Source organism: Cervus elaphus, chromosome 31, assembly GCF_910594005.1.
Source record: "Cervus elaphus chromosome 31, mCerEla1.1, whole genome shotgun sequence".
NCBI lineage: Eukaryota > Metazoa > Chordata > Mammalia > Artiodactyla > Cervidae > Cervus > Cervus elaphus.
Window position 1 is genome coordinate 43,926,353 of NC_057845.1, and position 27,670 is coordinate 43,954,022.

Consider the following 27,670-nt stretch of genomic DNA (forward strand, 5'->3'; position numbering starts at 1 on the left):
GGAGAAAGGCTAAATGATGAAGGAGCGTGTTGGGTAGAAGAAGGAGTCCCCAGAGGTCTGGAGGCAGGCCCTCCTGGCTTGGAACCCTGTTAGCCATTCAGCCATTTTGTAATATTGGGGACGTGACTGAAGTCTCTGAGTTGCAGTTCTACCCTCAGTGATACGGGGATGATGAGACCCTCTTCTTGGCGTGGTCGCGAGGGTGAGAATTAGGGTGAAGTTTATGTGTGTGAGTGAGGTTACAGTGCCTGACACATGATGGTACATCTTCCAGGCAGTACCAGTGGCAGTTCTCCTTCCAACTAAAGGGAATCCTTTATGTTTTAAAATATTTATCTATTTGGCTGTGCTGGGTCTTAGTTGCAGCACACAGGATCTTCGATCTTTGTTGGGCATTCAGGATCTTGAGTTTCAGCATGCAACCTCTCCGTTGTGACACGTGAGATCTAGTTCTGTGAGCAGGGATAGAACCCAGACCCCCTGCATTGGGAGCGCAGAGTCTTAGCCGCTGGATCACCAGGGAATTCCCTAAAGGGAATCCTTTCAAATGGGAAACAGGAGCATGTGATTAAGGCACAACTCTTACTTTTCCCTGATTTATTCATATTACTGGAAATTTCCAACAGAAATGGTTTCACTCAATATTATAAACTAAAATGCTTTTTTTCCCCCAGTAAGATTACATTTATTAGATTTATGATCAGGAGCAAATTACTAAACCACCCAGTTTTCCAATCTGGTTAATGAGGATAACAATACATGAACTTGGGATAATAATATATGATTGAAGGGCCATAGTAGAGAAACCTCCTAAGCACAGTAACTGACTCGTAGTTAGCTAATATATGGCAGATTTTTGTACAGTTATCCATGTTATTATCTTGGTTTTGTATTTCATTTAGATCTCAAACCTGACATCTGTTCCTCTGTCTATCTACCTATCATCTATTTATCTTACTTTTCTTATTGGAGTAAAATTCACATAACAGAATTAAATTCCTTCCTCCCTCTCTTCCTTCCTTGCTTTTTCAGTTTTATTAAAGAATAATTGACATACATCACTGTATGAGTTTATGAGGTACACCACAGTGATTTCATTTACATAATGAAATGATTACCAGAATAAGTTTAGTGAATATCCATTATCTCATGTAGAAACAAAATTTAAAGACGTTGAAAAAAATGATTTCCTGTGATAAGAAATCTCAGGATTTACTGTCTTAACTTCCAAAACATACAGCAGTGTTAATTATATTGATCACATTGTACATTATATCACTTATTTATCTTATTTTTTTTTCTCTTTTTTTTTTTATTAGTTGGAGGCTAGTTACTTCACAACATTTCAGTGGGTTTTGTCATACACTGATATGAATCAGCCATGGATTTACACGTATTCCCCATCCCGTTCCCCGCTCCCACCTCCCTCTCCACCTAATTCCTCTGGGTCTTCCCAGTGCACCAGGCCGGAGCACTTGTCTCATGCATCCCACCTGGGCTGGTGATCTGTTTCACCATAGATAGTATACATGCTGTTCTTTTGAAATATCCCACCCTCACCTTCTCCCACAGAGTTCAAAATTCTGTTCTGTATTTCTGTGTCTCTTTTTCTGTTTTGCATATAGGGTTATCGTTACCATCTTTCTAAATTCCATATATATGTGTTAGTATGCTGTAATGGTCTTTATCTTTCTGGCTTACTTCACTCTGTATAAGGGGCTCCAGCTTCATCCATCTCATTAGGACTGGTTCAAATGAATTCTTTTTAATGGCTGAGTAATATTCCATGGTGTATATGTCCCAGAGCTTCCTTATCCATTCATCTGCTGATGGGCATCTAGGTTGCTTCCATGTCCTGGCAATTATAAACAGTGCTGCGATGAACATTGGGGTGCACGTGTCTCTTTCAGATCTGGTTTCCTCAGTGTGTATGCCCAGAAGTGGGATTGCTGGGTCATATGGCAGTTCTATTTCCAGTTTTTTAAGAAATCTCCACACTGTTTTCCATAGCGGCTGTACTAGTTTGCATTCCCACCAACAGTGTAAGAGGGTTCCCTTTTCTCCACACCCTCTCCAGCATTTATTGCTTGTAGACTTTTGGATAGCAGCCATCCTGACTGGCGTGTAATGGTACCTCATTGTGGTTTTGATTTGCATTTCTCTAATAATGAGTGATGTTTAGCTTATAACTGGAAGTTTGTACCCATTGACTGCCTTCATCCAATTCCCCTTCCCCCACCTCCCACCTCTGGCAACCACAAATCTGATCACTTTTTCTATGAGTTTGTTTCTGAAGTGTAACTGACCTAGACCACCATGTTAGTTCCTCATGTGCAACATAGTGATTTGATATTTCTATACATTTCAACATGATCCCTCAGATCTAATATCTGTGTAGTATCTGGATCTAGTATCTGCCACTATACAAAGATATTACAAAATTGTTGACTCTATTTCCAACAGTGTACATTTCATACTTGGAACTCATTTGTTCTGTGATTGGAAATTTGTACCTCTTAATCTCCCTCACCAATTCTCTCATCCCCGGAACCCTCTCCCCTCTAGCAACATTTTATGCTTTTTAAAGTGTATAATTCAGCAACATTTAGTACATTCACAGTTTTGTGCAACTCTCACCTCTGTTTAGTTCTAAAATATTTTCATCACCCAGAAAGGAAACTCCAGATCCATTAACCAGTCATTCCCCTTCTTTCCTTCCAGTCCCTGGTTACCACTAATGCGCTTTGTTTCTCTATGGTTTACCTATCCTGGTTACTTCATACAAACAGAACCATACAATATATTACCTTTCTCTAATGTAATGTTTTCAAGGTTCATCCATGTTGCATTATAAATTAATGTCATTTTTATGGCTGAATAATATTCTGTGGTATGGAAATACCACATTTTGCTTATTCATTATCAGTTGATGGACAATTGGAATGTTTTCAACTGTGGCCCTTGTGAATGATGCTGCTTTGAACATTTGTGTAGATGTTTGGATACCTGTTTTCAGTTATTTTGGGTAAATACAGTATCTGGAATGATATTCTCCATTTAACTTTTTGAGGAACTGTCAAATTGTTTTCCACATGGCTGCATCATTTTATGGGCTTCCCAGGTAGTACAGTGGTAAAGAATCTGCCTGGCAGTGCAGGAGATACAAGAGACATGGGTTTGCTCCCTGGATTGGAAAGATCCTCTGGAGCAGGAAATGGCAACCCATTCCAGTCTTCTTCCATGGAGAGAGGAGCCTGGAGGGCTACAGTCCATGGGGTCACAACCAGTCAGACAAGACTGAGCATGCATACATGTATCATTTTACATTCTCAATAGCAACGTGTAAGGATTCCAATTTCTCCATATCCTTACTGACACTTGTTACTTACTATAATTAATACCATTCTAGGGGGTGTGAAGTGATATTTCGTAGTGGTTTTGATTTGAATTTCTCTAATAACTAATGATGTTTATAATTTTTTCCTGAGCTTATTAAGGATTTAAACACCTTCTTTGGGGGAAATGAGTCTTCAAGTCCTTTGCCCATTAAAATTTTGTTTGGCTTTTTGTTGAGATTTAGGAATTCTTAATATATTCTAGATATCAATTCCTTATCAGATATATGATTTCCAAAATTTCCTCCTATGCTAAGGGTTGTCTTTTCATTTTCTTGATACTGTCCTTTGATGAACGTAAGTTTTAAATTTTGATGTGTCTTGGTGTCATGTCTAAGAAATCAGTACCAAATCCCAGGACATGAAGCTTTTTCCTCGTGTTTTCTTCTAAGAGTTATGAGTTTAGTTCTTATATATAGGTTTTTGATTCATTTTGAGTTTATTTTTATGTATGGTGTAATGGTGGCTTATTTGCTAAATTGTGTCCTTCTCTTGTGACCCCTGGCTATACTCTGTTTATTTAGATCTTCTTTGATCTCTTTCAACAATGTTTTGTAGTTTGCAAGGTACAAATCTTGAGCCTCCTTGCTTAAATTTATTCCTAAGTATTTTATTCTTTTCAATGCTATTATTAGTGGAATTGTTTTCCTAACTTAATTTTTCTGGATTGTTCATTGCATCTTTTGTGTGTTGATTTTGTATCCTGCAAGTGTGCTAAATTTATTTATTAGCTCTGATAGGTTTTTTGGTGGATTCTTTATAGTTATATGTATATAAGACCATATCATTTGTGAATATAGGTAGTTTTACCTCTTTTACAATGTGGATGTGCTGTATCAATTTTTCTTGACTAATTGCACTGGCTAGAATTTCTAGTACAGTGTTAAGTAGAATTGGTAAAATAAGAAACCCTTGTCTTGTTCCTGATCTTAGGAGACAAGCTTTCAATATGAATATAATGTTACCCATGGGCTTTGTTTATTTTAAAACCTGTTTTCAAGACTCTGATTTTGAAATAATTTAGTGAAGCTGAGCAACTTAGAATCCTAACATATTCTCTGAAAGTCCACCAATCTCCAGAGGTGATTACTATTCATATTTTGAAAATTGATCTATAAATATCCTTAACCCTTTTCCAAAAGTGTTAACTAGTATTGTCCATTTTAGTAAAAGAGGTAGAGTTTCTTATCTGTAGAATCTCAGGTAATGGGAGTTATGTTGCCATTAATCTTGAAATGAAACATTTTGAACTGCACCATCTTTGGGAATATGGCTGGTACTTCTTACTGTGTGCTCTTGTTTTAAATTACAGATTGGGTTTGTCCTTTATCCTCCCAGCGGAGGTCCTGCATGGGATTTAAAGGATCATGACAACATTATGTTTCTCTCCATATGCTTTTGTTGGCATTATGCAACAGCCATTGTCATCGTTGGAGCAATTTATGCCTTTGTCACCTGGTAAGTTAGTGCTTTTTGTTTGTGGAAGTTCTATTTTTTGGTATATGATCATCAAGACTCAACAGTACTGAAATTTAAGTTCAAAGAGGTATTTCACTCCTTATCATTCCACTAAACAGGGTAATATAGCAGAAAATTATCTATAAGCACAGACATTTCCAGTAAGAAGAATAAATGCTGGTTTAAAGTTGTGCCGGGGTCCAGCCTCGGCAGGATCCAGGGGGTACCCTCAGGATGAACGGCGTCGGCGAGAGAGAGAGAAGACACGTGAGACTAGCCTTGATAGGGTCAAGTCTGTGTTTTACTTTTTGACAATCGGTTTTATACCCTTTCACAGAACGTTTTCAAGGTACAAGATGCTTACTCATGATTACACAGGATTAGCATTACATCATTTTGATTTTTAGGAAAAGCAGGATTTTTTTTGCTTTCTAATTCTATAGTAATTCTTAGCACATGATCTTCTGGCCTTGGGGCTATTAACATTTTATGCAGGTCAGGTGATTGTAAACCTATTTTCCATTTTTATGGTGACCTTAACTGAAAGGTAACAGTGTCATAGGGAAATAGTACAGAGTAGAATTATATTCTTGTTAATACAAAAATTAATCTTTCTGCAAAAGTTGTCAGTTGCATTTATCTAAGAAGTTTACCCCATACTGACTCTGCGACTTTGGTGAGGCAGCTTCTGCCTAGCACTCCTGACTGACAGTTAACAACCATCTCATTGTTACCACACTAGGGCTAAGTTCTTATTTATCTAGATCTTTAACTATATTAACAATGGTTTTTATAACACAACCTTAGCACATTAAAGGCAAAAATACAGCAAGCAAAAACACAGCAAGCAAATCACAACCCAATAAACACCTATAGAATAATTTTTCTTATGTTTTCTAATAGGACTCCTTTACCCCTTAAAAGGGCTCTATATCTATTAGGGCTTTTATATAATCAGGTTCTTTATGCTATTTTATGATTAGGATATTATAAGCAATCATGCATATTAGTACCAAGGGCATAAATACATTTGGCTAACAAACTACCAGCAAAGGAGTTTAAATTAAAAGACTCCTTTCACCCTGAATAATCTCATAAAATACCACCACCTGGGAAACTTATTGATTAAAGTTCTAAATTGATTCTTATTTGGGAAGAGATCAGGGAAGGCCTTCCTGCCTGTGTCAGAGAAATTAGGGAGTAGTCCTTTGAGGCAGGCATCAGAAAGACAGATATCATCTTTAAGGTGAGCGCCGGGGGCAGCTTTTCGAAATCCCTGAAAACCTGATCTGCCTTGCCTGTCAGGCTTTCTCCTCGTGACCTTGTCATGGGTGGGATCTCATGAGCTGACCTTTTCGAAACCCCTGAAAACCTGATCCGCCTTGCCCGTCAGGTTTTCTCCCTTACGGCCTTGTCATGGGTAGGGTCTCGTATGTTGGCTCCCGGCAAAGTTGAAATAGCTGAAAAGTGCCTCTGCTGTGCTCCTAACCTATGCGTCACCCTTCAACACTCTATTCTCTGCCTCCATGTCTTTGCACATGCTGTTTTCTTTTCCACATGGTCCTCCCCATACCTGCAGTAAGCCCCCTCCATTTGCCCATGCATACCTCAGTTATGGAATTTCCCAAGCTTGTGGTCATTCTTGACAAATATGTATGTCTCCCATTAAGTTTGAGTATCTGATTGATTCAACATTCACTGCAATACTTCTAGCAGTAAGATTCAGTTAAATAATCCATGTTTTTACAAGGACTTTGATACAATGTTCCATGATGAATGAGGAGCAACATACAGATTGCTAAGAACCCATATTCTAGCTCTGCTGCTTGTCAGCTATATGACTTGGGGTAAATTATTTAATCACCTTAAATATTAGTTTTGTTCTTTAAAAAATGGAGACCTAAATGAAAATCATGTATTTAAACTGCCTACAACATAATAAGAACTCAACGAAGATTCTTCTTTTACTTGTGTTTGTTCTTTTTTCTGGTTCCTGTGATAGATTTCTTTTTAAATTGAAGTACAGTTGACATGGGGCTTCCCTGGTAGCTCAGCTGGGAAAGAATCCACCTTCAATGCAGGAGACCCTGGTTCGATTCCTAGGTCAGGAAGATCCCCTGGAGAAGGCATAGACCACCCCCTCCAGTATTTCTTGGGGATTCCCTGGTGGCTTAGATGGTAAAGAATCCGCCTGCAGTGTGGGAGACCTGGGTTCGACCCCTGGATGGGGAGGATCCCCTGGAGGAGGGCGTGGCAACTCCAGTATTCTTGCCTGGAGAATCCCCATGGACAGAGGAGCCTGGTGGGCTACAGTCCACGGGGTTCCAAGAGCTGAACACGATTGAGCAGCTAAATACAGCACAGTTGGCACACAACATTATACCAGGTTCACATGCTCAACATAAGGATCCACCTTGTATGTACGTTGCAAACTGGCCACACAGTCAGGCTCGTTACGCCCTTTGTCTCAATACACATTTACAAACGCTTTTTTTCTTGTGATGAGAACTTTCAAGATTTCCTTTCTTAGCAACTTGCAAATCTACAACACAGTATTATTGGTTATAGTCACCATGCTATATATAACGTTCCCATGACATTTCTTTTATTTTCACGTTTTAACTTTTCATTTTATATTGGAGTACAGTTGGTGAACAAGGTGGTGTGAGTCTCAGGTCCACAACAAGGTGATTCAGTTCTACATATACATGTATCTATTCTTTTTCAAATTCGTTTCCCCATTAGGTTGTTATAGAAAATTTAGCAGAGTTCCCTGTGCTATGTAGTAGGTCTTTGTTGGTTATCCATTTTAAATATAATAGTGTGTACATGTCAACCCAAACTCTCTAAATATCCCCCATTCCTCCCCCCATAACCGTAAGTTCCTTCTCTAAGTCTGTGAGTCTGTGTCTCTTTTGTAAATTAGTTCTTTTGTATCCTTTCTTTTTGGATTCCATGTATAAGCAATATCATATGATATTGCTTTCTCTGACTTACTTCACTCAGTATGACAATCTCTAGGTTCATTCATGTTGCTGCACAAGGCCTTATTTCATTCTTTTGCATGGTTGAGTAATATTCCTTTATATATATGTACCACAACTTTTTAATCCATTCTTCTGTCTGTGGGCATTTAGGTTGCTTCCTAAATGTCTTGGTTGTTGTAAATAGTGCTGCAATGAACATTGAGGTACATGTATCCTTCTGGACCATGTTTTTCTTTGGGTATATGCCCAGGAGTGGGATTGTAGAATCATATGGTAGCTCTATTTTTAGCTTCTTAAGGAACTTTCATATTCTTCTCCATAGTGGCTGCACCAATTCACATTCCCACTGAGAGTGTAGGAGGGTTCCCTTCTCTCAACACCCTATCCAGCATTTATTTTTTGTGGATTTTTTTGATGATGGCCATTCTGACTGGTGTGAGGTGACATGATCATTTCAAGATGCAGAAAAATCTTTTGACAGAATTCAACACCTATTTATGATTAAAAAAAAAAACTCTTCAGAAAGTGGACATAGAGAGTTCTCTTGGACTCTCTACATAGTGGACAAACCTCAACATAATTTGAGTATATACCTCAAAGGTCATATATGACAAACCTACAGCTAACATTATACTCAACAGTGAAAGGGTAAAGGCATTTCCTCTAAGATCAGGAACAAGACAAGGATGTCCACTCTTGCCACTTCTATTCAACATAGTTTTGGGAGTCCTAGCTATGGCAATCAGAGAAGAAAAACAAACAGAATCCAAATCGGAAAAAGAAGACATGAAACTGTCATTGTTTGCAGCTGACATGATGCTATACACAGAAAATCCTAAAGATGCTATACACAGAAAATCCTAAAGAAAACTGCTGGAGCTCATCAATGAATTTGGTCAAGTTGAAGGTCACAAAATTAGTACACATAAATCTGTTGCATTTCTATACACTAACAATGAAAGATCAGAAAGAGAAATTCAAGAAACAACCCCATTTACCATCTCATTAAGAAGAATAAAATACTTAGGAATAAACCTACTTAAGGAGACAAAAGACCTATAGTTTGAAAACTGTAAGACTTATTTATTTTATAACTGGGAAGTTTGTACCTCCTGACACCCTGCATCTATTTATGCCCACCTCTCCACATTCTGGCAACCACCAGTCTGTTCCCTGTATCCGTGTGTTTTGTTTGTTCGTTTGTTTTTCAGATCTCACAGATAACTAAAATCATATGGTATTTTTCTTCCTCTATGCCTTATTTCACTTAGCATAATACCATTAAGGTCCAGTCCATTCTTTTTTATGGCTGAGTAATATTCTATTACATACATATAAGTATAAAATATTATAAATATAAACTTATATAATAACTCAGTTGAGCTAATTTTTGTGTATGATGTAAGATAGTGGTCCAGTTTTATTCTTTTGCATGTGGCTATCCAATTTTCCCTGGAGAAGGAAATGGCAACCCACTCCAGTACCCTTGCCTGGAAAATCCCACGGGAGGAGCCTGGTAGGCTACAGTCCGTGGAGTCGCAAAGAGTCGGACACGACTGAGCGACTTTACTTACTTCATCCAGTTTTCCCAGCACTATTTTTGGAGAGACTGGCCTTTCCCTCCTTTATATTTGTGCCTTCTTTATTGTAAATTGACTGCCCATATTATGTGTGGGTTTATTTTTAGGCTGTCTATTCTGTGCCATTGATCTTTTTATGCCAATATCATACTGTTTTGATTTTACAGCTTCGTAGTATAGTCTGAAATCAGAAAGCATGATGCCTCCAGCCTTGTTCTCCTTTGCAAGAGTGCTTAGGCTATTCAGGATCTTTTATGATTCCATACAAATTTTAGGACTGTTGGTTCTATTTCTATGAAAAATACCTTTGGTAATTTGGTAGGGATTGCACTGAATCTGTAGATTGTTTTGGGTAATATGGACATTTTAATGATATTCTTCCAATCCATAAGCATGGAATATCTTTCCACTTATTTGTGTCTTCTTCAGTTACTTTCATCAGTGTCTTATAGTTTTCAGTGTGTGGATCTTTCAGCTCCTTAGTTAAATTTGTTTGTGTGTATTTTATTCTTTTTGATGCCATTTTAAATGGGATTTTTTTCTTAATTTTTCTTTCTGATAGTTCATTGTTAGTGTATAAAAATATGAGTTTGCATATATTAATTTTTTACCCTGCAACTTATTTATTGGTTCAACCCTGAATTTATTGGTTCTAACTTTTTTTTCTGGTAAAGTGTTTAGGGTTTTACATATAGATATATAGTGGTTTAGTCGCTAAGTCGTGTCCAACTCTTGTGACTCCATGGACTGTAGCCTGTCAGGTTCCTCTGTCCATGGGGATTCTCTAGGCAAGAATACTGGAGTGGGTTGCCATTTCCTTCTCCAGGGGATCTTCCCGCCCAGGAATTGAACTCAGGTCTCCTGCATTGCAGGCAGATTCTTTACCAACCGAACTACAAGGGAAGTTTTATATATATATGTGTGTGTGTGTATATATATATATATATATATATATATGGTATCATGTCATTTGCAAATAGTAACACTTTTACTTCTTCCTTTTCAATTTGGATGCTTTTTCCCCCTTGCCTAAATGCTCTGAGTTACAATGCTATTTTGACTAAAAGTGGCGAGAGTAAACATCATTGTCTTCGTCCTGATTTAAAGGAAAAAACCTTCATGATTTCATCACTGAGTATGATGTTACCTGTGAGCATGTCATATATGGCCTTTATTAGGTTAAGGTATGTTCTCTTTATACCCACCTGTTGAGAGTTTTTTTTTAATCATAAATGCATCTATTGAGATAATCATATGATTTTAATTATTATTTTTGTTAATGTGATATATCATATTACTGATTGGTGGATGTTGAACCATCCTTGCATCCTTGGAATAAATCCCACTTGATCAGGGTACATGATCCTTTTAGTGAATTCTTAAATTCAGTTTGCTAATATTTTGTTGAAGATTTTAGCACCTATGTTCATCAGTGATATTAGCCTATAATTTCATTTTCCTGTGTGATATCTTTGTGTGATTTTGGCATCAGGGTAATGTTGGCCTTGTGAAATGGGTTTGGGAGCATTCTCTTCTCTTACATTTTTTGAAAGAGTTTGAGAAGGATAGGTATTTAAATCTTTTTTTTAATATTTCTACTGTTTACCAGTGAAACCACCTGGTCTTGGACTTTTCTTCACTGAGAGTTTTTTGTTTGAGATTACTGTTTCAGTCTTTTTCCTAGTAACTGATCTATTCAGATATTTTACTTCATGATGATTCAGTCTTGGAAGATGTATGCTCCGAGGAATTTATTCATTCAGTTCAATTCAGTTCAGTCGCTCAGTCATGTCCGACTCTTTGCGACCCCATGAATCACAGCACGCCAGGCCTCCCTGTCCATCACCAACTCCCGGAGTTTACTCAAACTCATGCCCATCGAGTCGGTGATGCCATCCAGCCATCTCATCCTCTGTCGTCCCCTTCTCCTCCTGCCTTCAATCCCTCCCAGCATCAGGGTCTTTTCCAGTGAGTCAACTCTTCACATGAGGTGGCCAAAGTACTGGAGTTTCAGCTTCAGCATCAGTCCTTCCAATGAACACCCAGGACTGATCTCCTTTAGGATGGACTGGTTGGATCTCCTTGCAGTCCAAGGGACTCTCAAGAGTCTTCTCCAATGCCACAGTTCAAAAGTATCCATTTTTCAGTGCTCAGCTTTCTTCACAGTCCAACTCTCACATCCATACATGACCACTGGAAAAACCATAGCCTTGACCAGACGGACCTTTGTTGGCAAAGTAATGTCTCTGCTTTTTAATATGCTGTCTAGGTTGGTCATCACTTCCCTTCCAAGGAGTAAGCGTCTTTTAATTTCATGGCTGCAGTCATCATCTGCAGTGATTTTGGAGCCCCCAAAAAATAAAGTCTGACACTGTTACCTCCAGGTTATTCAATCTGTTGGTGTTTAATAGTTCATAATACTTTCTTAATCCTTTGTACCTTTTTTTGGTATCAGTTGCAATTTCTCCTCTTATATTTCTGATTTTATTTATTTAAACCTTCTCTTTTTTCCTTAGGGAGTAAGGCTAAAAGTTTGTCAATTTTATCTTTTCAAAGAACCAGTGGTTTGTTTCATTGATCTTTTCTATTGCTTTTTTAGTCTCTATTTCATTTATTTCTGCTCTGATCTTTATTATTTCCTTCTTCATAATAACTTTGGGCTTTCTTTGTTCTTTTTTTCTAGTTCTCTTAGATGTAAAATTTAGGATGTTTATTTGAAATTTTTCTTATTTCTTGAGATAGACCTGTATTGTTATAAATAAACTTCCGTCTTAGAACTGCCTTAGTGTCTAGATTTTGGTATGTTGTATTTCCATTTACCCTTTTCTCTGGGTATTTTTTAATTTCTCCTTTGATTTGTAACACGGGTACTAGCAAGTTAGAAAAAGAGTGCAAATATGGTGGCTGCTAGTTCTTCCATTCCTGGAGATAATCCTAACAGATTTCTTCCTTGCTAGTAGATGCTCTAAGGTTAGGAAATGAATTCCATTCATGTATTGTCTAGACACTTTTCAAACTGTGGCTTTTATGTTGTATGGCCAGGTGGGTGAGTCTGCATGTAAGCCCTTTAAGAGCGGAATCTCCATTCCTTACACCCCTTTGGTTCTTCTTGACATCAGCCCTGGTGGTCTTTCAAAGCCAGATGTTTTGGGGCTCATCTCATCAATGCAAGTCTCAAGGGTTGGGGTGCCTGGTATAGGGCACAAACTCTTGCTCCTCGGGAAGTAGCTCTGTGTCTGTGAGATCTCTTTGATGGTGAGTCTTCACACTGGGGGTGGGGTCTTTGGTGGAAACATGTCTCTGCCTCTTTTACCCATCTCATTGTGGACCTTGTCCTTTTTTGTACAGGAGCTCTTTGGCTAGTTTTCAGGTCTTTTTTTTTTTTTTAAATAAGGAATTGTTCTTTATGTAGCTGTAGATTTGCTGTGTCCATGGGAGGAGGTGAATTCAGGACCTTCCTAGGCTGCTATCTTGAACCACCTCCCCCTCTCACTCTTGTTCTTTTTATTATTCCTCTTGTTCTTGTTCTCCTTGTTCTTCTGTATCAAAAAGTGTATAAGGTATAGGCCCTAGGGGGAGAGAGAGACAGTTTAAATATAGTATGATAAATGGAACTAGTGTAAGAATAAAGCGCTATTGAAACACAGAGGAGGCCTCCTCACAATTGAGAATTAAAGTGAAGCTTGAAGGATTGTAGGAATGAAAGAAGCGAGTATGGTTTCTTATTATTTCTATTACCATGGTATCTAATGCCAAGCCACAGTTGGCCTGGCCGATTCCAACTATTAATCATGTAGGCTCCAATCCTTCAGACTTTAGCATTGATTGAAGATTGTTCTATATCTATGGTCATCATATAGACATGAGCTGTTTGTGATTATTAAGCGCTTGACATGTGCCTGTGCTATGCTTAGTCTCTCAGCCCTGTTCAACTCTTTGCAACCCCATGGATTGTGGCCCTCCAGGCTCCTCTGTCCATGGGGGAATCTCCAGGCAAGAACACTGGAGTGGGTTGCCATACCCTTCTCCAGGGGATCTTCCCAACCCAGGGATCGAACCCAGGTCTCTTGCATTGCAGGCGGACATGTTATGCTCAGTGATACTGTCTTGTATAGTACACATCTAGCATGTTCTCTAAATCCCTAAATTACAGTAGTTTATTCTAGACCAGAAGGGTCTCAGACTCTGCCTGAACTAGCTTTCTAGTCCTTTCTCTAGACATTTACCCAGGTTATCTCTCCTGCTCCATGCTTCTTTGAGCTTCACTGCTAAAGAGTTTGGTGCTGTGTCTCTGGGTGAGGAAGTCTTTTCCTGGTCTAGCTCCCATTCTGTCTCTCGTATATTTTGGGTCAGCCTACCTTGATCTGTAGTTACCTCCTACTTGAGGTCTAAGTTTCCTTGGTGGCTAACACGATAAATAATCCACCTGCAATGTGGGAGACATGGGTTCGATCCCTGGGTTAGGAAGATCCCCTAGAGGAGGGCATGGCAACCCACTCCAATATTCTTGCCGGGAGAATCCCCATGGGCAGAGGGGCCTGGCGGGCTACAGTCCATGGGGTCGCAAAAAGTCAGATACGACTGAGCAGCTAAGCACAGCATAGTACAGAGGTCCAAGTGCCGTGGGTGCTGGGAAATTCTACCTTCTCGTTGAGTGGTTTCTGTCAGTCCTATTCGGTTCCCTCAAAGCGTGTGTATGCGCTGGTGGTTAAGGCTCACTCTGTCACTGAGTGAAACTTGACTTCTTCCTCTGTTGTTTTAGGCTGACTTCTGGGCCTCCTCTCCTTAGGGGCTGGGCAGCCTCCAAGAATAAAGCCGGCGTTCAAGCAGTCTCTCTACCCCATGTCAGCTCCCATCCAGAGCCAAAAGAAGACTATTGTCTCTTCCTGTTTCAAAAACCTTCAGACCACTAATGAATCTCTTATCCACCTATAGTTTTCTAGAAACCAGAAACTCCATGTTTACTATTTCAATTGCCTCTCCTTACCCAGAACCTTTGACTTATTGACCACATAGTTACCTCTACCTGTCATATCCCAATTAAATGCTCATCTCTCTTGCAAAAACTTCTGTGATTGTTTTAGTCTTTGCTTGTCTCCCTTCATGAGTTTTACAGTACTTTAATCTCTAATACACATTTTAACAGTTGTGATCTAGCTTGTGATATTTACTATTAGCTCACGTTAGTCTTATCTGCTAACTAGATTGTTCACCTGCAGGAAAAGACCTTTTTCATATCTCTCACAGCTCTCATCATACTGTCAAAATTATATAGGTACTCAATAGACACTTATTTCTGTTTTAACAGATCTGTTTCAGGACTACTCAAATAGTGTTCACTTGTTTGGAAATCATGTTCTATATGCTTTTAAGTTTCACTCTCATATTGCTCTTGAAATATAAGGCCAAGAACTTGTGTTCTAATATATTTTTATGTAACATTAAGCAGTAGCTTAAAGAATATCATGAAGAATAAATACTTTCAGTGAGGTCATATGTAGTTCCTGTAGTCATGATGAGTTTTGAAAATCTGTTCATCATGGTTTGACTGTGAACTGGATTGTAACTCAGTCACAGCTGATGGGTTTTAAGGACATTCTATCAGAATTTACTTGACAGAACCCAAAGATCACCATGGAAACAAAACTGGGTTATGAAACTCCTACCTCCAAAATCTCTGAAAAATGAAGCCATGCTTTTCAGCTTTCCAGAATAATGAATTAAGGGTTGCCTCATCTAGTCCCATGCCTGCTGTTCTCCTCATGACAGCTCATAGGACAGACCTATCTTTATGAAATCTTTATTGTATTTCATATATAACACTACCATGGTACAGAACTATTTCAAAAGCCCCTCTGGGTGGACGGAGAAATATTACCCATTTTCAGGTTGGTCTTCAAGGAGACGACTCTTGTGAGCCTTATTAAAGAACAAAATAGAAATGACCAAATTCATGTCAGATTGTAGTTTGCCTTTTGAAAGTTTGATTTCCAGATCGACTCTGGAAGTATTCCTAGAGTCTTAGCTCTGCTCTTATATTAACTGAAGAGGCCATGTGGGAGCAAAAGCCCAGACACACCCTGACCTTAATTCCCTGGACTCGCATGAGTCCAGGAACTAACAATTATTTGCACTTCCTTTTATTACTCTATCCCTCAATCTGATACCACCCTAATGGCAGAAAGTGAAGAGGAACTGAAGAGCCTTTTGATGAAGGTTAAAGAGGAGAGCAAAAAAGCTGGCTTAAAACTTAACATTCAGAAGCCTAAGGTCATGGCATCTGGTCCCATCACTTCATGGCAAATAGATGGGGAAAAAATGGAAAAAGCGACAGATTTTACTTTCTTGGGTTCCAAAATCACTGTGGATGGTAACTATAGCTATGAGATTAAAAGATGCTCGCTCCTTGGAAGAAAAGCTATGACCAACCTAGACAGTGTATTAAAAAGCAGAGACATTACTTTGCCAACAAAGATCTGTATAATCAAAGCTATGGTTTTTGCAGTAGTCATGTATGGATGTGAGAGTTGGTCCATAAAGGAAGCTGAATGCCGTAGAATTGATGCTTTCGAACTGTGGTGCTGAAGACTCTTGAGAGTCCCTTGGACAGCAAGGAGATCAAACCAGTCCATCCTAAAGGAAATCAGTCCTGAATATTCATTGGAAGGACTGATGCTGAAGCTGAACCCCAATACATTGGCCACTTGATATGAAGAGCCGACTCATTGGAAAAGACTCTGATGCTGGGAAAGATTAAGCGCAGGAGGAGAAGGGGGTGACAGAGAATGAGATGATTGGATGGCATCACCAACTCAATGGGTATGAGCTTGAGCAGACTCCCCGAGATGGTGAAGGACAGGGGAGCCTGGCGTGCAGTAGTCCATGGAGTCGCAGAGAGTTGGATACGACTTATAACTGAACAACAACAGCAACAGAAAAACTCAGAGAGCAGATGTGGGGAGCAGGAGGAGTCCTTAGATTCTGTGTTAACAATTAGTTGGTAATAAGTAGACAGTTCTTTGTTTTATTTTCTAGGAGTCATCAGGAATAAGTCTTAACGAATGAAGTAACAAATTAATTCCTTTCATTTAGCACATATTCAGGTTTTGCAATATGGAGTTGATTGTGTGGGTTTAAACTCCATGGCTGATTCATGTCAATGTATGACAAAACCCACTGCAATGTTGCGAAGTAATTAGCCTCCAACTAATAAAAATAATTGAAAAAAAAAAAACAAAAAAATAAAAAGGACACACTGTCCCCGTTGTCGTCTTAGTTAGAAGCATTAGCCGCTCATGAGAATCGTGCCTTGGAGAGTTGAGGACATTGGGAGCAAGGTCAGTGGTTGGTTAATTGTCAAGGCAAATGATTTTGAGTAGTTTTTCTTGGCTCCTGATAAGTCAATAGATGTTACTGATATTGCTCAGTTGTGTGTTGGAGGAATTAGTGGTGAGTTGCAAGTGACTGAAGAATTACCTCTGGTGGCCACCTGATGCAAAGAGCCAGCTCATTGGAAAAGACCTTGATGCTGGGAAAGATTGAGGGCAGGAGGAGAAGCAGGTGACAGAGGATGAGCTGGCTGGATGGCATCATCGACTTAATGGACTGAGTTTGAGCAAACTCTGGAGACAGTGAAGGACAGGGAAGCTTGGCGTGCTGTAGTGCATGGGGTCCCAAAGAGTCTGACACGACTGAGTGACTGAACAAACAGCAACAAGATGAGTGATATAAGCTCCTGGGAGATTGTTCCACAAGCCCACTAAATCATTAAGTAAGTGGTGAGGCACTGTGTACCAGACATCGTTCTAGACTCTGACAAGAGTTAGGGCAGTAAATAAGATGAAGTCTCCGTTCTTAGGAAGTTCATACTCTAGTGAGATCCAGCGCACAAGTAAAAACTAGGTATATTGTGAGGGGTGGGCCAGACCTTCCCTGGGAGAAGAAAGGCAGAAAATAGATAGATAGATCTGTATCTATCTGTGTAGATACAGATAGGCTAGTGACAGTTTTCCAAAAAATGAGAATGATTTTATTTATCAGTTTGTTTCCATGTTGTGTGTTTCTGAAAGTTAGCTATGTTTTATTGACATAGTCACAGCGAGATGTCTTCACAATCATCCTGCACAGGAAAAGCTTTGCCTAGTTTTTCTTACATCAGAGAGGTCAAGAGCCTGCTGAGTTTGTGCCACCAAGAAGTTTCATATCTTCCAATGCCAAAATGATAATTTCCCGACCCCACCTACAGAGTCTCTTAATCTATGAAAATAGTTAGAAGCATAGAGGTCACTTCTTTCAACTTCTGAATGCATCAAGGACCATCACATGCAATAGAGCAGCTTGGGGCCAGCACAGAAGCAGCTCTCTGAAGATGCAGTAAGCGCTGCAGTAGAACCTAGACTTTTGACATGGGGCTTGACGTGGGGGAGGAGATGCCTTTGTGTGCTTCCTTCTTAGGCCTTCTTTAACACACAGCTGAGCTCTTTGGTCTGGGCTAACTTCAGTCCAGAGATTCTCTTGGTGGTTTTAGAAATTATTAACGTTATGCATTTTGAATATGATGCAAACAATCATGTTACATGTTAGAGCTTTATTGTGTCTGTTTGCTTATATGCAGCTTTAATCCACAAAATGTTCGCAGGTAGCTCCAAAGACAAATAAAAGTGATTTTCTTTTGGGGGGTACCTCTTCCCTTTGCACAGATAATTTGGAGTTTGTTGCATTATAGATACAGATAATTTGGGGGTTTAATTTTAAACAGCATAATACGAGATGATTTTCATTCTCTTCAGGTTGGTTAAATCTCGATTCACGAGGTTCTGCCCCTCAGAAGTTGGACTCCTGAAAAATGCTGGACGAGAACAAGAATCAGAAGAAGAGATGTGACTTTGATGGGCATCCAGTCTTTCTGGATGAAATTTTTCTTCTTCTATTATTATTAATCACAGTTTTGCCTTTTCACCTTTTGTTTGGAAAACAATTGGTTGAGAATGATTCTTGGTGTCACGGTACTGGGGGCCTGGAGTGGCTCTCCTCAGGTTAGCTACAGTGTGATGCCCACATTCTGAAAAATATTTGTTTTATTTGCCTTATAGATATATATGATCAAGGTTCCTGGGCTTACTATCATTTGTAACTCATTATAGATGTAATTTCACTTGTTTTATCTTCTTGCTACCTTGAGAAATAAATGAATGCATGGACCTCGGTTCAAACACCTTAGATATTTGTTTTTGTTATTCAGCTGTACCCCACCTTTATGATATGAAGAAGAAGCTGTGTGACACCAAAATTCCTTTTCATGAGACATCGCTTTCTCTAGCACCTGTGTTCTCCTTTGGGAAAAGCAAGCCGGAAGTCATCCTGTGGGGCACTCGCTTAGAGAAGAGGAAAGGGCTGCTCCACGGTTACAGAAGGGCGCATGGTAAAAAGCCATGAAAATCTAGGAAAGGAGAGTTAGACTGTTATCCACAGAGAAAAAAAAATCATTGCATGGCTCTGTATGGCCACCACACGATCCCCTCTGCTGAAATACCTGAAGGGTTAAAACAAGGAGAAGCCTGTTATGGACTAAATGGGTGAATAGTCAGTGCCCCTCCCTCGTCGGCAGACTAAGTAGCCCCCAGTGGAGAGTCAGAAATCCGGTCCCATTCTAGCTTTACCAGTCACCAGCCTGTAGGGTTTTCATAGTTTCCATAACTCTCTGAAGTTTGGGAATTGAATTGGATGAGTCAGTTTCCAGCTGGCATATTTTATGAATCTAGAGGCTCTCAGACAAAATCAAAGCTAATTTAGTACATATTAGTCAGAAAGGCCAGTCTGTGCTGTGATAGAAAAGAAGGGGCACCGCAGGAGTCTGTGACGGTTAACCTGAATATGAAGGAAGAGAGGCAATCTAGCAGATAGCTGGAGGTGAGACATGGGCAATTACAATGCAACGCTCCCTCCCATTCCAGAAGCACTGACAAATCTCGAAAGTCACCTCAGTCTGGTCTTCTCACATGACACTAAAGAGGGAGGTGAGTGGATTCTTTAGGTCAAAGAGCTAGATATATTGCTTTTTTTTAACGTAAGGGCTGAAAAGAGCTGGGGACTTCTTTGGTGGCCCAGTGGCTAAGATGCCATGCTCCCAATGCCCAGGACCTGGGTTTGATCCCTGGTCAGGTTACTAGATCCCACGTGTCACAACTAGGAGTTCACATGCTGCAGCTGAAGATCCTGCATGCCACAATGGTCCTGAATACTGCAAATAACAGCAAGAAAAGAGAGAAAGGAAGGAAGGAAGAAAAATAATGAAAAGAAGAATAATAATAACAAAAAGCCGATGTGGGTGCTTAAAGGTTTATCTTGACCAATGCAATAGACCCTAGTACATTTCTGGCTTACGAAATGCTCACACACTGTGGTCCCCAGATGATCATGGCATTCTGCCCCATGTGTGTCTTATATCTTAGGTTTTTCCCCCCTAGCCCAGCAAGTTTCTATGATTTTGGCAAATTTTTATTTCAAAACAGTAAGCTGTCAACTGCAATTGCATGAAAATGGCATTGCTGGTACCTAGCCCGGAGCAGGAACTCTAGGATAATTAGCATGAAAGAGATTAAGGCTGGAATTTTGAAAACTGTAAGTGTAAATATACTACCAGTCTTTATGAGAGAGCCGAAAATATCCATCCCTGCAGTTTCTGCACAGAGAGAACACAAGTGAGTTCTCAGAGGAGAAACTTCCAGTTCAGGTCTAAGTTCATAGTTTGGAGCTTTCTGCCTCTAGGCCCTGCAATGAGCAATAAATTAAACACCAATGATTATAATTTTATGGAACCTTCACCAAAGAAGGTGTAGAGGAAGACCATCCTCCCTCACTTTTGTTTGTATTTTATCTCTACTCTTCCAAAAAACCAGTCTCAATGCCTGAGCTTTTGCCAGACCGCTTCATAGGTATCCCATGCTTGACATGCCATAACCAAGGGAAGGAGACTCTCTAAATAACTCAGTGCAGTATCAACATGGCCTCGGATGTGATAATACCCCCTCAGCTACTTTTGTGACTTGGAACTGCCTTTCTTAGGAAACTGCAGCCTCGCATGGCAGCAACTGCCAGCTCATTGTTGAAGCAGGAGGTCAGGTTACGACTCTCTCGGTGTCCTCCTCATCCCGTCACTCAGAGCTCATAAGCTGAGGTTGTAATGATCATATCTCGACTGCGGATTAAGAAGGTGATGCAACAGGCATGAGGGACTGCAGAAGCAGCCAAAATAAAAGTGGAGAAATGACAGGTTCTCCCAGTACAAGGAGTCCATAGATTTAAAAGCATGAAAGAGAAGTTCATATACAGGGAGAATCAATCCAGAAATTCTATATTCTGTCTAATGTGATTTCCAGATTGAGAAGATTGAGAGAATAGAGGACATGCATGAAATAATAAAAAAGGACTTCTCCTAAATAAATGGCAATAAACGGAGATGTTTGCTTTAAGTTTGGAGCGGTGCTTCAAGAGATGTACAGAGAATTGTGATTGGATTCCTGGACCAAACCAATAAAAATGAAAAAAGATAAGCCATTCTTATAACTTTAAGTTCATTTTATAAATATTATTATTCTATTTTTAGGTCTAGAAAATTTTAACACTCAGTTTTAAGAAGACTTTAACATTTGGGGCACAATTTTAAACTTACTTAGATTTCCCTTTAAACTTCTTCACTGTTTTTATGAATTAAATATTTTTATATTCTTCAGCACTTCAATTAACCAACAAATATCCTCAAGTTGTTTTTACTACCAGTCTAATTTGTTAAGCTTATTAATGTGGTGAAACTTGTTTTCTTAAATATTCCAATTCTGTATAAACTTAATGAGATTGTGACTGAAACTCAAAAGTGTAAATTTGTTGGTCGGTTGCACACTTATGAATTGCACTTAAACTAATCTGCATGGATAAAATTATTTATAAAATTATAAATACCTAAAATGCTGCACATGCCTAGTTCCTTAAAGCACAAATATCAACATTATGATTCCTCTCAATTCTGTACTTAGCTCGACTCTTTCCATATTAAAATAGACTTATTGTTAAGGAGATGATTTGTTTATGACAAATGATACCAGGAGCATCTAGTCTGCTTGTTGAGATAAAGGATCCAGATGCTGAATGAGATGGGGTTATTTTTATTTTTTTTTAAGGGTTTTTTTTTTTTTATATTGACTATCTTTAAAGTATTGAATTTGGTACAATATTGCTTCTGTTTTATGTTTTGGGTTTTTGGCTGTGAGGCATGTGAGATCTTAGCTCCCCAACCAGGGATCAAACCTGATCGATCCTGCCCTGAATGGGGCAGGATTCTTGACGGTGACCCTAATGGCACGTGCTGATTCCGTTATTTACAATCCTTACATCAAGCCCCTCACACAGGCTGTCTCCAAGACTTGCGCAGCCCTGGGAAGGCGCTTGCCCAACTGGAGTCATACTTAAAATTACCTGTCTTTTCTGACTACTCATGAAAGCCTGCAACCCCCTCCCAGACTGTCATGTCATTTGACAGGATTTCATTATTCTTTAGCTGTTGAGATATTAACTGTATTTCTTTCTAAGTGTAAAAACTTCTGAACTTGATGTAATCCTGCACTTTTTAACCCATATGTTTCCTATCTGATGAGACTACTCATTTTTTTTTTTTTAACAGATGTTAAGGTTGATAATCTAATGAATTCTAGGTCACCCTCTTTTAATGATAATTCAGCAGCTCTAAGCTTGGGTGTCAGTATTTCTTCGCTTTTAATACTTTAAAGCAAGGACAACCCTTCTCTGTTAAGTGCGTATATAAATTTTGGGAGGAACTGGTATGATTAATGCAAAAGGTTAAAATGGAGGAATCTCTTACCTGGTTCCTCTCATGAACTTGAGTTGTTCTGCCTGTTTTCAAATGTCCAAAAGGGAGAATTAAAGATTTTTAATAGGAAACTATGGGATGGAGCCCAATATAATCCCCACCTAATAATTTGTATGTGAAGCCAAACTATATAGGCTCTAAAACACAGAAATAAGCTTAGTCAAGTAACCAAGGGGCTTAGCAATTTAAGCTATTAGTAATTTTCTCATCTGCTCAGAAACTGACTCGGGTTCCCTTGGCCTCTCAGATCAATTTAAAATAGCCTAACATTGCACCTAAATAAAATCGGTTTGAGTCTATTTCAGTATGTAGTTATAGAACTTCATATTGTCCAACACAACCGCTGTAGCAGTGATCCCCAACTTTTTTTGGCACCAGGGATTGGTTTTGTGGAACTCAGTTTTTCCATGGAGCCCGAGGGAATGGGAGTTGGTTTGGGGACGACTCAAGCCATTACATTTACCGTGCACTTTATTTCTGTTATTGTTACGCTGTGGTATGCAATGAAATAATTATGCAGCTCACCATAAATGCAAAATCAGGGGGAGCCCTGAGCTTGTTTTCCTCAGCTCAGGTGGTGATGTGAGTGATGGGGAGCGGCTGTAAATACAGATGAAGCCTTGCTATGCTGACTGGTTCCTAACAGGCCATAGACTGGTAACAGGGGTTTAGGACTCCTAAAACTTGTTTAATTTCCATGTCTATGTTTTATTTACTGCTGCCCCCTCTTACTCTTTGCAGCTTAACTTCTGGAGATTCTTTAAGGCCCAGTTCAGAGCTTTTCTTTTCTGCTGCTTCATACCACCCTTTTCTGATTTATAGAGCAGAAATTATTAAATTATAAATCTGGGCTCCTACAATGTGGAGTCCAGAGCAGTACAGGATCATAGGCTGTTCAGTCCTTTATCTCTGCACCAAAATGCTTTCTTTTTACTATGTTGTAATTCCCTAAAGTTAGCCACACTCTTTTTTTTTTTTTTTTTTTGGTCCCTATTGTAGCACCTAAGGAATCCTTCTCTCTCTCTTTTTTTTTTTTTTTTGCAAAGTATTGTACCTGCTCTTTATTTATTTTTTTTTTTATTATTTTTTTTTTCCAGTGGGTTTTGTCATACATTGATATGAATCAGCCATGGATTTCAATGTATTCCCAATCCCGATCCCCCCTCCCACCTCCCTCTCCACCCGATTCCTCTGGGTCTTCCCAGTGCTCCAGGCCGGAGCACTTGTCTCATGCATCCCACCTGGGCTGGTGATCTGTTTCACCATAGATAGTATACATGCTGTTCTTTTGAAATATCCCACCCTCACATTCTCCCACAGAGTTCAAAAGTCTGTTCTGTATTTCTGTGTCTCTTTTTCTGTTTTGCATATAGGGTTATCGTTATCACCTTTCTAAATTCCATATATATGTGTTAGTATGCTGTAATGTTCTTTATCTTTCTGGCTTACTTCACTCTGTATAATGGGCTCCAGCTTCATCCATCTTATTAGGACTGGTTCAAATGAATTCTTTTTAATGGCTGAGTAATATTCCATGGTGTATATGTACCACAGCTTCCTTATCCATTCATCTGCTGATGGGCATCTAGGTTGCTTCCATGTCCTGGCTATTATAAACAGTGCTGCGATGAACATTGGGGTGCACGTGTCTCTTTCAGATCTGGTTTCCTCAGTGTGTATGCCCAGAAGTGGGATTGCTGGGGAATCCTTCTCAACCTGGAGCATTGAAAGATGAGCTAGAGGAGTAGGAAGGAGAGAGAAGAATCAAACGAAAATATGGTTTAAAGGAAACAGGCCCCCAAAGGGTGTCTGTGGGTGAAGATTCTGCGACCAGATTTAGTGATTTGTCTAAGGTTGTGCTGTTAATTAGTGGCCAAGCCCATGATGGGATTTAAATCTCTTGACCCCAGGAGAGAGGGCTCTGTCCACTGAAGAGGCTTCATGACTACACAGTGAATGGCTCAGTTCCTTCTTCAAGGGACCTGCTTCATTCGTAAGACCCATTGTCCCCCAGCGCTGCTTTCCACATAAATGTCCATCCAGGGGAAGAGACTTTGGCTTCTAATATGACTGGTGATTTGATTCTGGTCAGAATTATCTTAGTTTGGGATGCTATTATAGAGCACCATAAACTGGGTAACTTAAACAACAAGTGTTTATTTCTCATGATTCTGGAGTCTGGGAAGTCCAAGATCGTGGTACCAGCAGATCTGGTATCTGGAAATGGCCCACTTCTTGGTGGGAGAGACAGGTCCTCTCTCTCCAGTCTCTTTCTTATAAGGGCATTAATCGCATCACGAGGGCTCCACCCAGATGACCTAATTGCCTCCCAAGGCCTCACCGCCAAATACCATGACACTGGGATTAGAGTTTCAACACATGAATGTTGAAGGTACACAAACATTCAGTTCAGTTAAGTTCAGTTCAGTTCAGTTGCTCAGTCATGTCCGACTCTTTGCAACCCCATGAATTGCAGCACGCCAGGCCTCCCTGTCCATCACAAACTCCTGGAGTTTACTCAAACTCATGCCCATCGAGTCAGTGATGCCATCCAGCCATCTCATCCTCTGTCGTCCCCTTCTCCTCCTGCCCCCAATCCCTCCCAGCATCAGGGTCTTTTCCAATGAGTCAACTCTTCGCATGAGGTAGCCAAAGTACTGGAGTTTCAGCTCCAGCATCAGTCCTTCCAATGAACACCCAGGACTGATCTCCTTTAGGATGGACTGGTTGGATCTCCTTGCAGTCCAAGGAACTCTCAAGAGTCTTCTCCAACACCACAGTTCAAAAGCATCAATTTTTCGGTTCTCAGCTCTCTTCACAGTCCAACTCTCACATCCGTACATGACCACTGGAAAAACCATAGCCTTGACCAGATGGACCTTTGTTGGCAAAGTAATGTCTCTGCTTTTTAATATGCAGATATCTAGATATTTTTAATATCTAGGTTGGTCATAACTTTCCTTCCAAGGAGTAAGCGTCTTTTCATTTCATGGCTGCAGTCACCATCCGCAGTGATTTTGGAGCCCCCCAAAATAAAGTCTGACACTGTTTCCACTGTCTCCCCATCTATTTCCCATGAAGTGATGGGACCAGATGCCATAATCTTAGTTTTCTGAATGTTGAGCTTTAAGCCAAATTTTTCACTCTCCTCTTTCACTTTCATCAAGAGGCTTTTTAGTTCTTGTTCACTTTCTGCCATAAGGGTGGTGTCATCTGCATATCTGAGGTTATTGATATTTCTCCCAGCAATCTTGATTCCAGCTTATGCTTCTTCTAGCCCAGCGTTTCTCATGATATACTCTGCATATAAGTTAAATAAGCAGGGTGACAATACACAGCCTTGACGTACCCATTTTCCTGTTTGGAACCAGTCCATAGCAAAAAATCCAGGAGAGGAATCACCAATACAGGGATGACCAGAACACTCTATTCTTTCCCAGCTGATAACCTTCCCTACTCCTAACCCCTTGGAGAAATGTGTCTACATTTACTTCTTATCTGATGTGTCCCCATTGTGGGTGAATGGTGAGTACGCAGCAGCAGAAAAAAAATGGCAATGATGCTACCCTCTAGTGGCAAAGCGTGGAAACACAACTCATAAGCCAAAATACCATTTTTCACGTCTGAAAAGAGGTCTCCCTTTACCAAAGTAACAAGTCAGACCACAAGCATTGTTAGAAGAGTTTGAGTTATTTAAAAGTATCTTAGATTTTAATTGATTAGTACTCTAACCCATTGCGATGGGTGGAGTTGTATCTCCCCAAGTTCATACGTTGAAGTCCTAACCTCCACACCTCGGAATGTGACCTTATTTGGAAATACAGTTGTTGATGTAATTAGTTTAGTTAGGATGAGGTCATACTGGAGTAGGGTGACTCCCAATCCCGACAGACTGGTGTCCATATAGAAAGGAATTTGGACGAAGATACACACATAGGGAGGATACCACGTGAAGAGGAAGGCACAGACTGAGGTGATGTGTCCATAAGTCAAGGACTGCCAGAGATGCCAGCAAAGCACCAGAAACAAGGAGAGAGGGTTGGAACGGATTCTTTCCCAGCACCTTCAGAGGGAGGGAGTGTGACCCCACCAATAAGCTGGTCTTGGACTTCTAAGCTACCTGACGTGTGAGACAATAAATTTCTGTTAAGCCACTCCGTTTGTGGGACTGTGTTACAGCAGCCATAGAAAACTACTACATCCAGGACTCTAACATTAGTTTTAAGTTTTATGTTTTAGACTTCAAAATGAGACACGCCTTTGAGCTGGGAAATGGCATGCTGAAGGTTATATGGAAATCCCAGACATGAAAATATGATCTACGTTTTATTACCAGCCATAAAATATGTTGTCCTTATTGGGAAACTGCTGACAAGTTGACTTGGTTATACATTTATGCTTTTTTTTATGACCTCATTCAGGTTGGCAGGTTTCTTTAACTAGTCTTTCTGTTCAACATTCCTCAGGTATGTGGAGTTTACACTTGTAGAGTAAATCATTTATCAGCAAGCAACTTCTGCATTATTACCTTTGGTATTCTCTAATTTTTTATATACCTGTTGTCTAACTAGATCAAAACTCCTTGAGTACCATGCACTATTATTAAGCTATCTGGGAATTACAGTCCCTATCCTGAAAAATCATGGTGTTTGTTGCAAGATACTTCTGTATTAGCCAAAGTTCTCCAGAAGCAGAACCAACAAGATATATACATATATCACTAAATGAATTTTTATTGAAATATAGTTATTTACAAGGTTGTGTTAGTATTAGGCACACAGCAAAGTGATTCAGTCTACATATATAAATAGATATATTCTTTTTTTACATTGTCTTTAATAATAGTTTATTACAAGATATTGAGTATATATTCCTGTGCTACAAAGTAGGTCCTTGTCACTTGTCTGTTTTATATATAATAGTGTATATATTTTCATCGCAGCCTCCTAATTTATACATATATATGTGTTTATGTGTGCACATATGTGTGTATGTATAATTTATATATTTTAAAAGACTGACTCATTATGAAGGTTGTCAAGCCCCAAATCTGCAGGTTGAGTTCCTAAGATTTTAAGAATGCAGGCTGGAAAGGCCACCTCGAAAGACATGATGATGTAGTTTGAGTTCAAAGGTGGTCTGATGGCAGAATTCCCTCTTCAGTGGAAGTCACTGTTTTTCATTGAGGTCTTCAACTACTTGGAAGAAGGTAATCCACTTTACTCAAAGTTTACAGCCGACAGCCTTAATCTCATCTAAAAATACCTTCACAGAGACGCCTAGAATAATGTCTGACCAACAAGAGGGTGCCAAGACCTAGCTTTGCTTACACATAAAATGAAACTTTATAGTCACCAGGGAATTCTG

At 39.6% G+C, this 27,670-nt stretch overlaps 1 protein-coding gene across 4 annotated transcripts in view; it reads left to right on the forward strand.

The window, feature by feature from the left end:
• LOC122687354 (transmembrane protein 45A-like) overlaps positions 1–18,639 on the forward strand; it is a 96,829-nt gene extending 78,190 nt beyond the window's left edge. The window contains exons 5-6 of one of the 4 annotated variants that reach the window (XM_043892788.1): positions 4,708–4,853; positions 14,183–14,472. In XM_043892788.1, the coding sequence (XP_043748723.1) occupies positions 4,708–4,853; positions 14,183–14,333 (297 nt within the window). In that variant the 3' untranslated portion in view covers positions 14,334–14,472. Of the gene's footprint in view, positions 1–4,707; positions 4,854–14,182; positions 14,476–18,209 lie in introns of those variants that run through there. The other 3 variants (XM_043892789.1, XM_043892787.1, XM_043892786.1) reach the window with 3 other exon arrangements.
• The last annotated feature ends 9,031 nt before the right edge of the window (positions 18,640–27,670 follow it).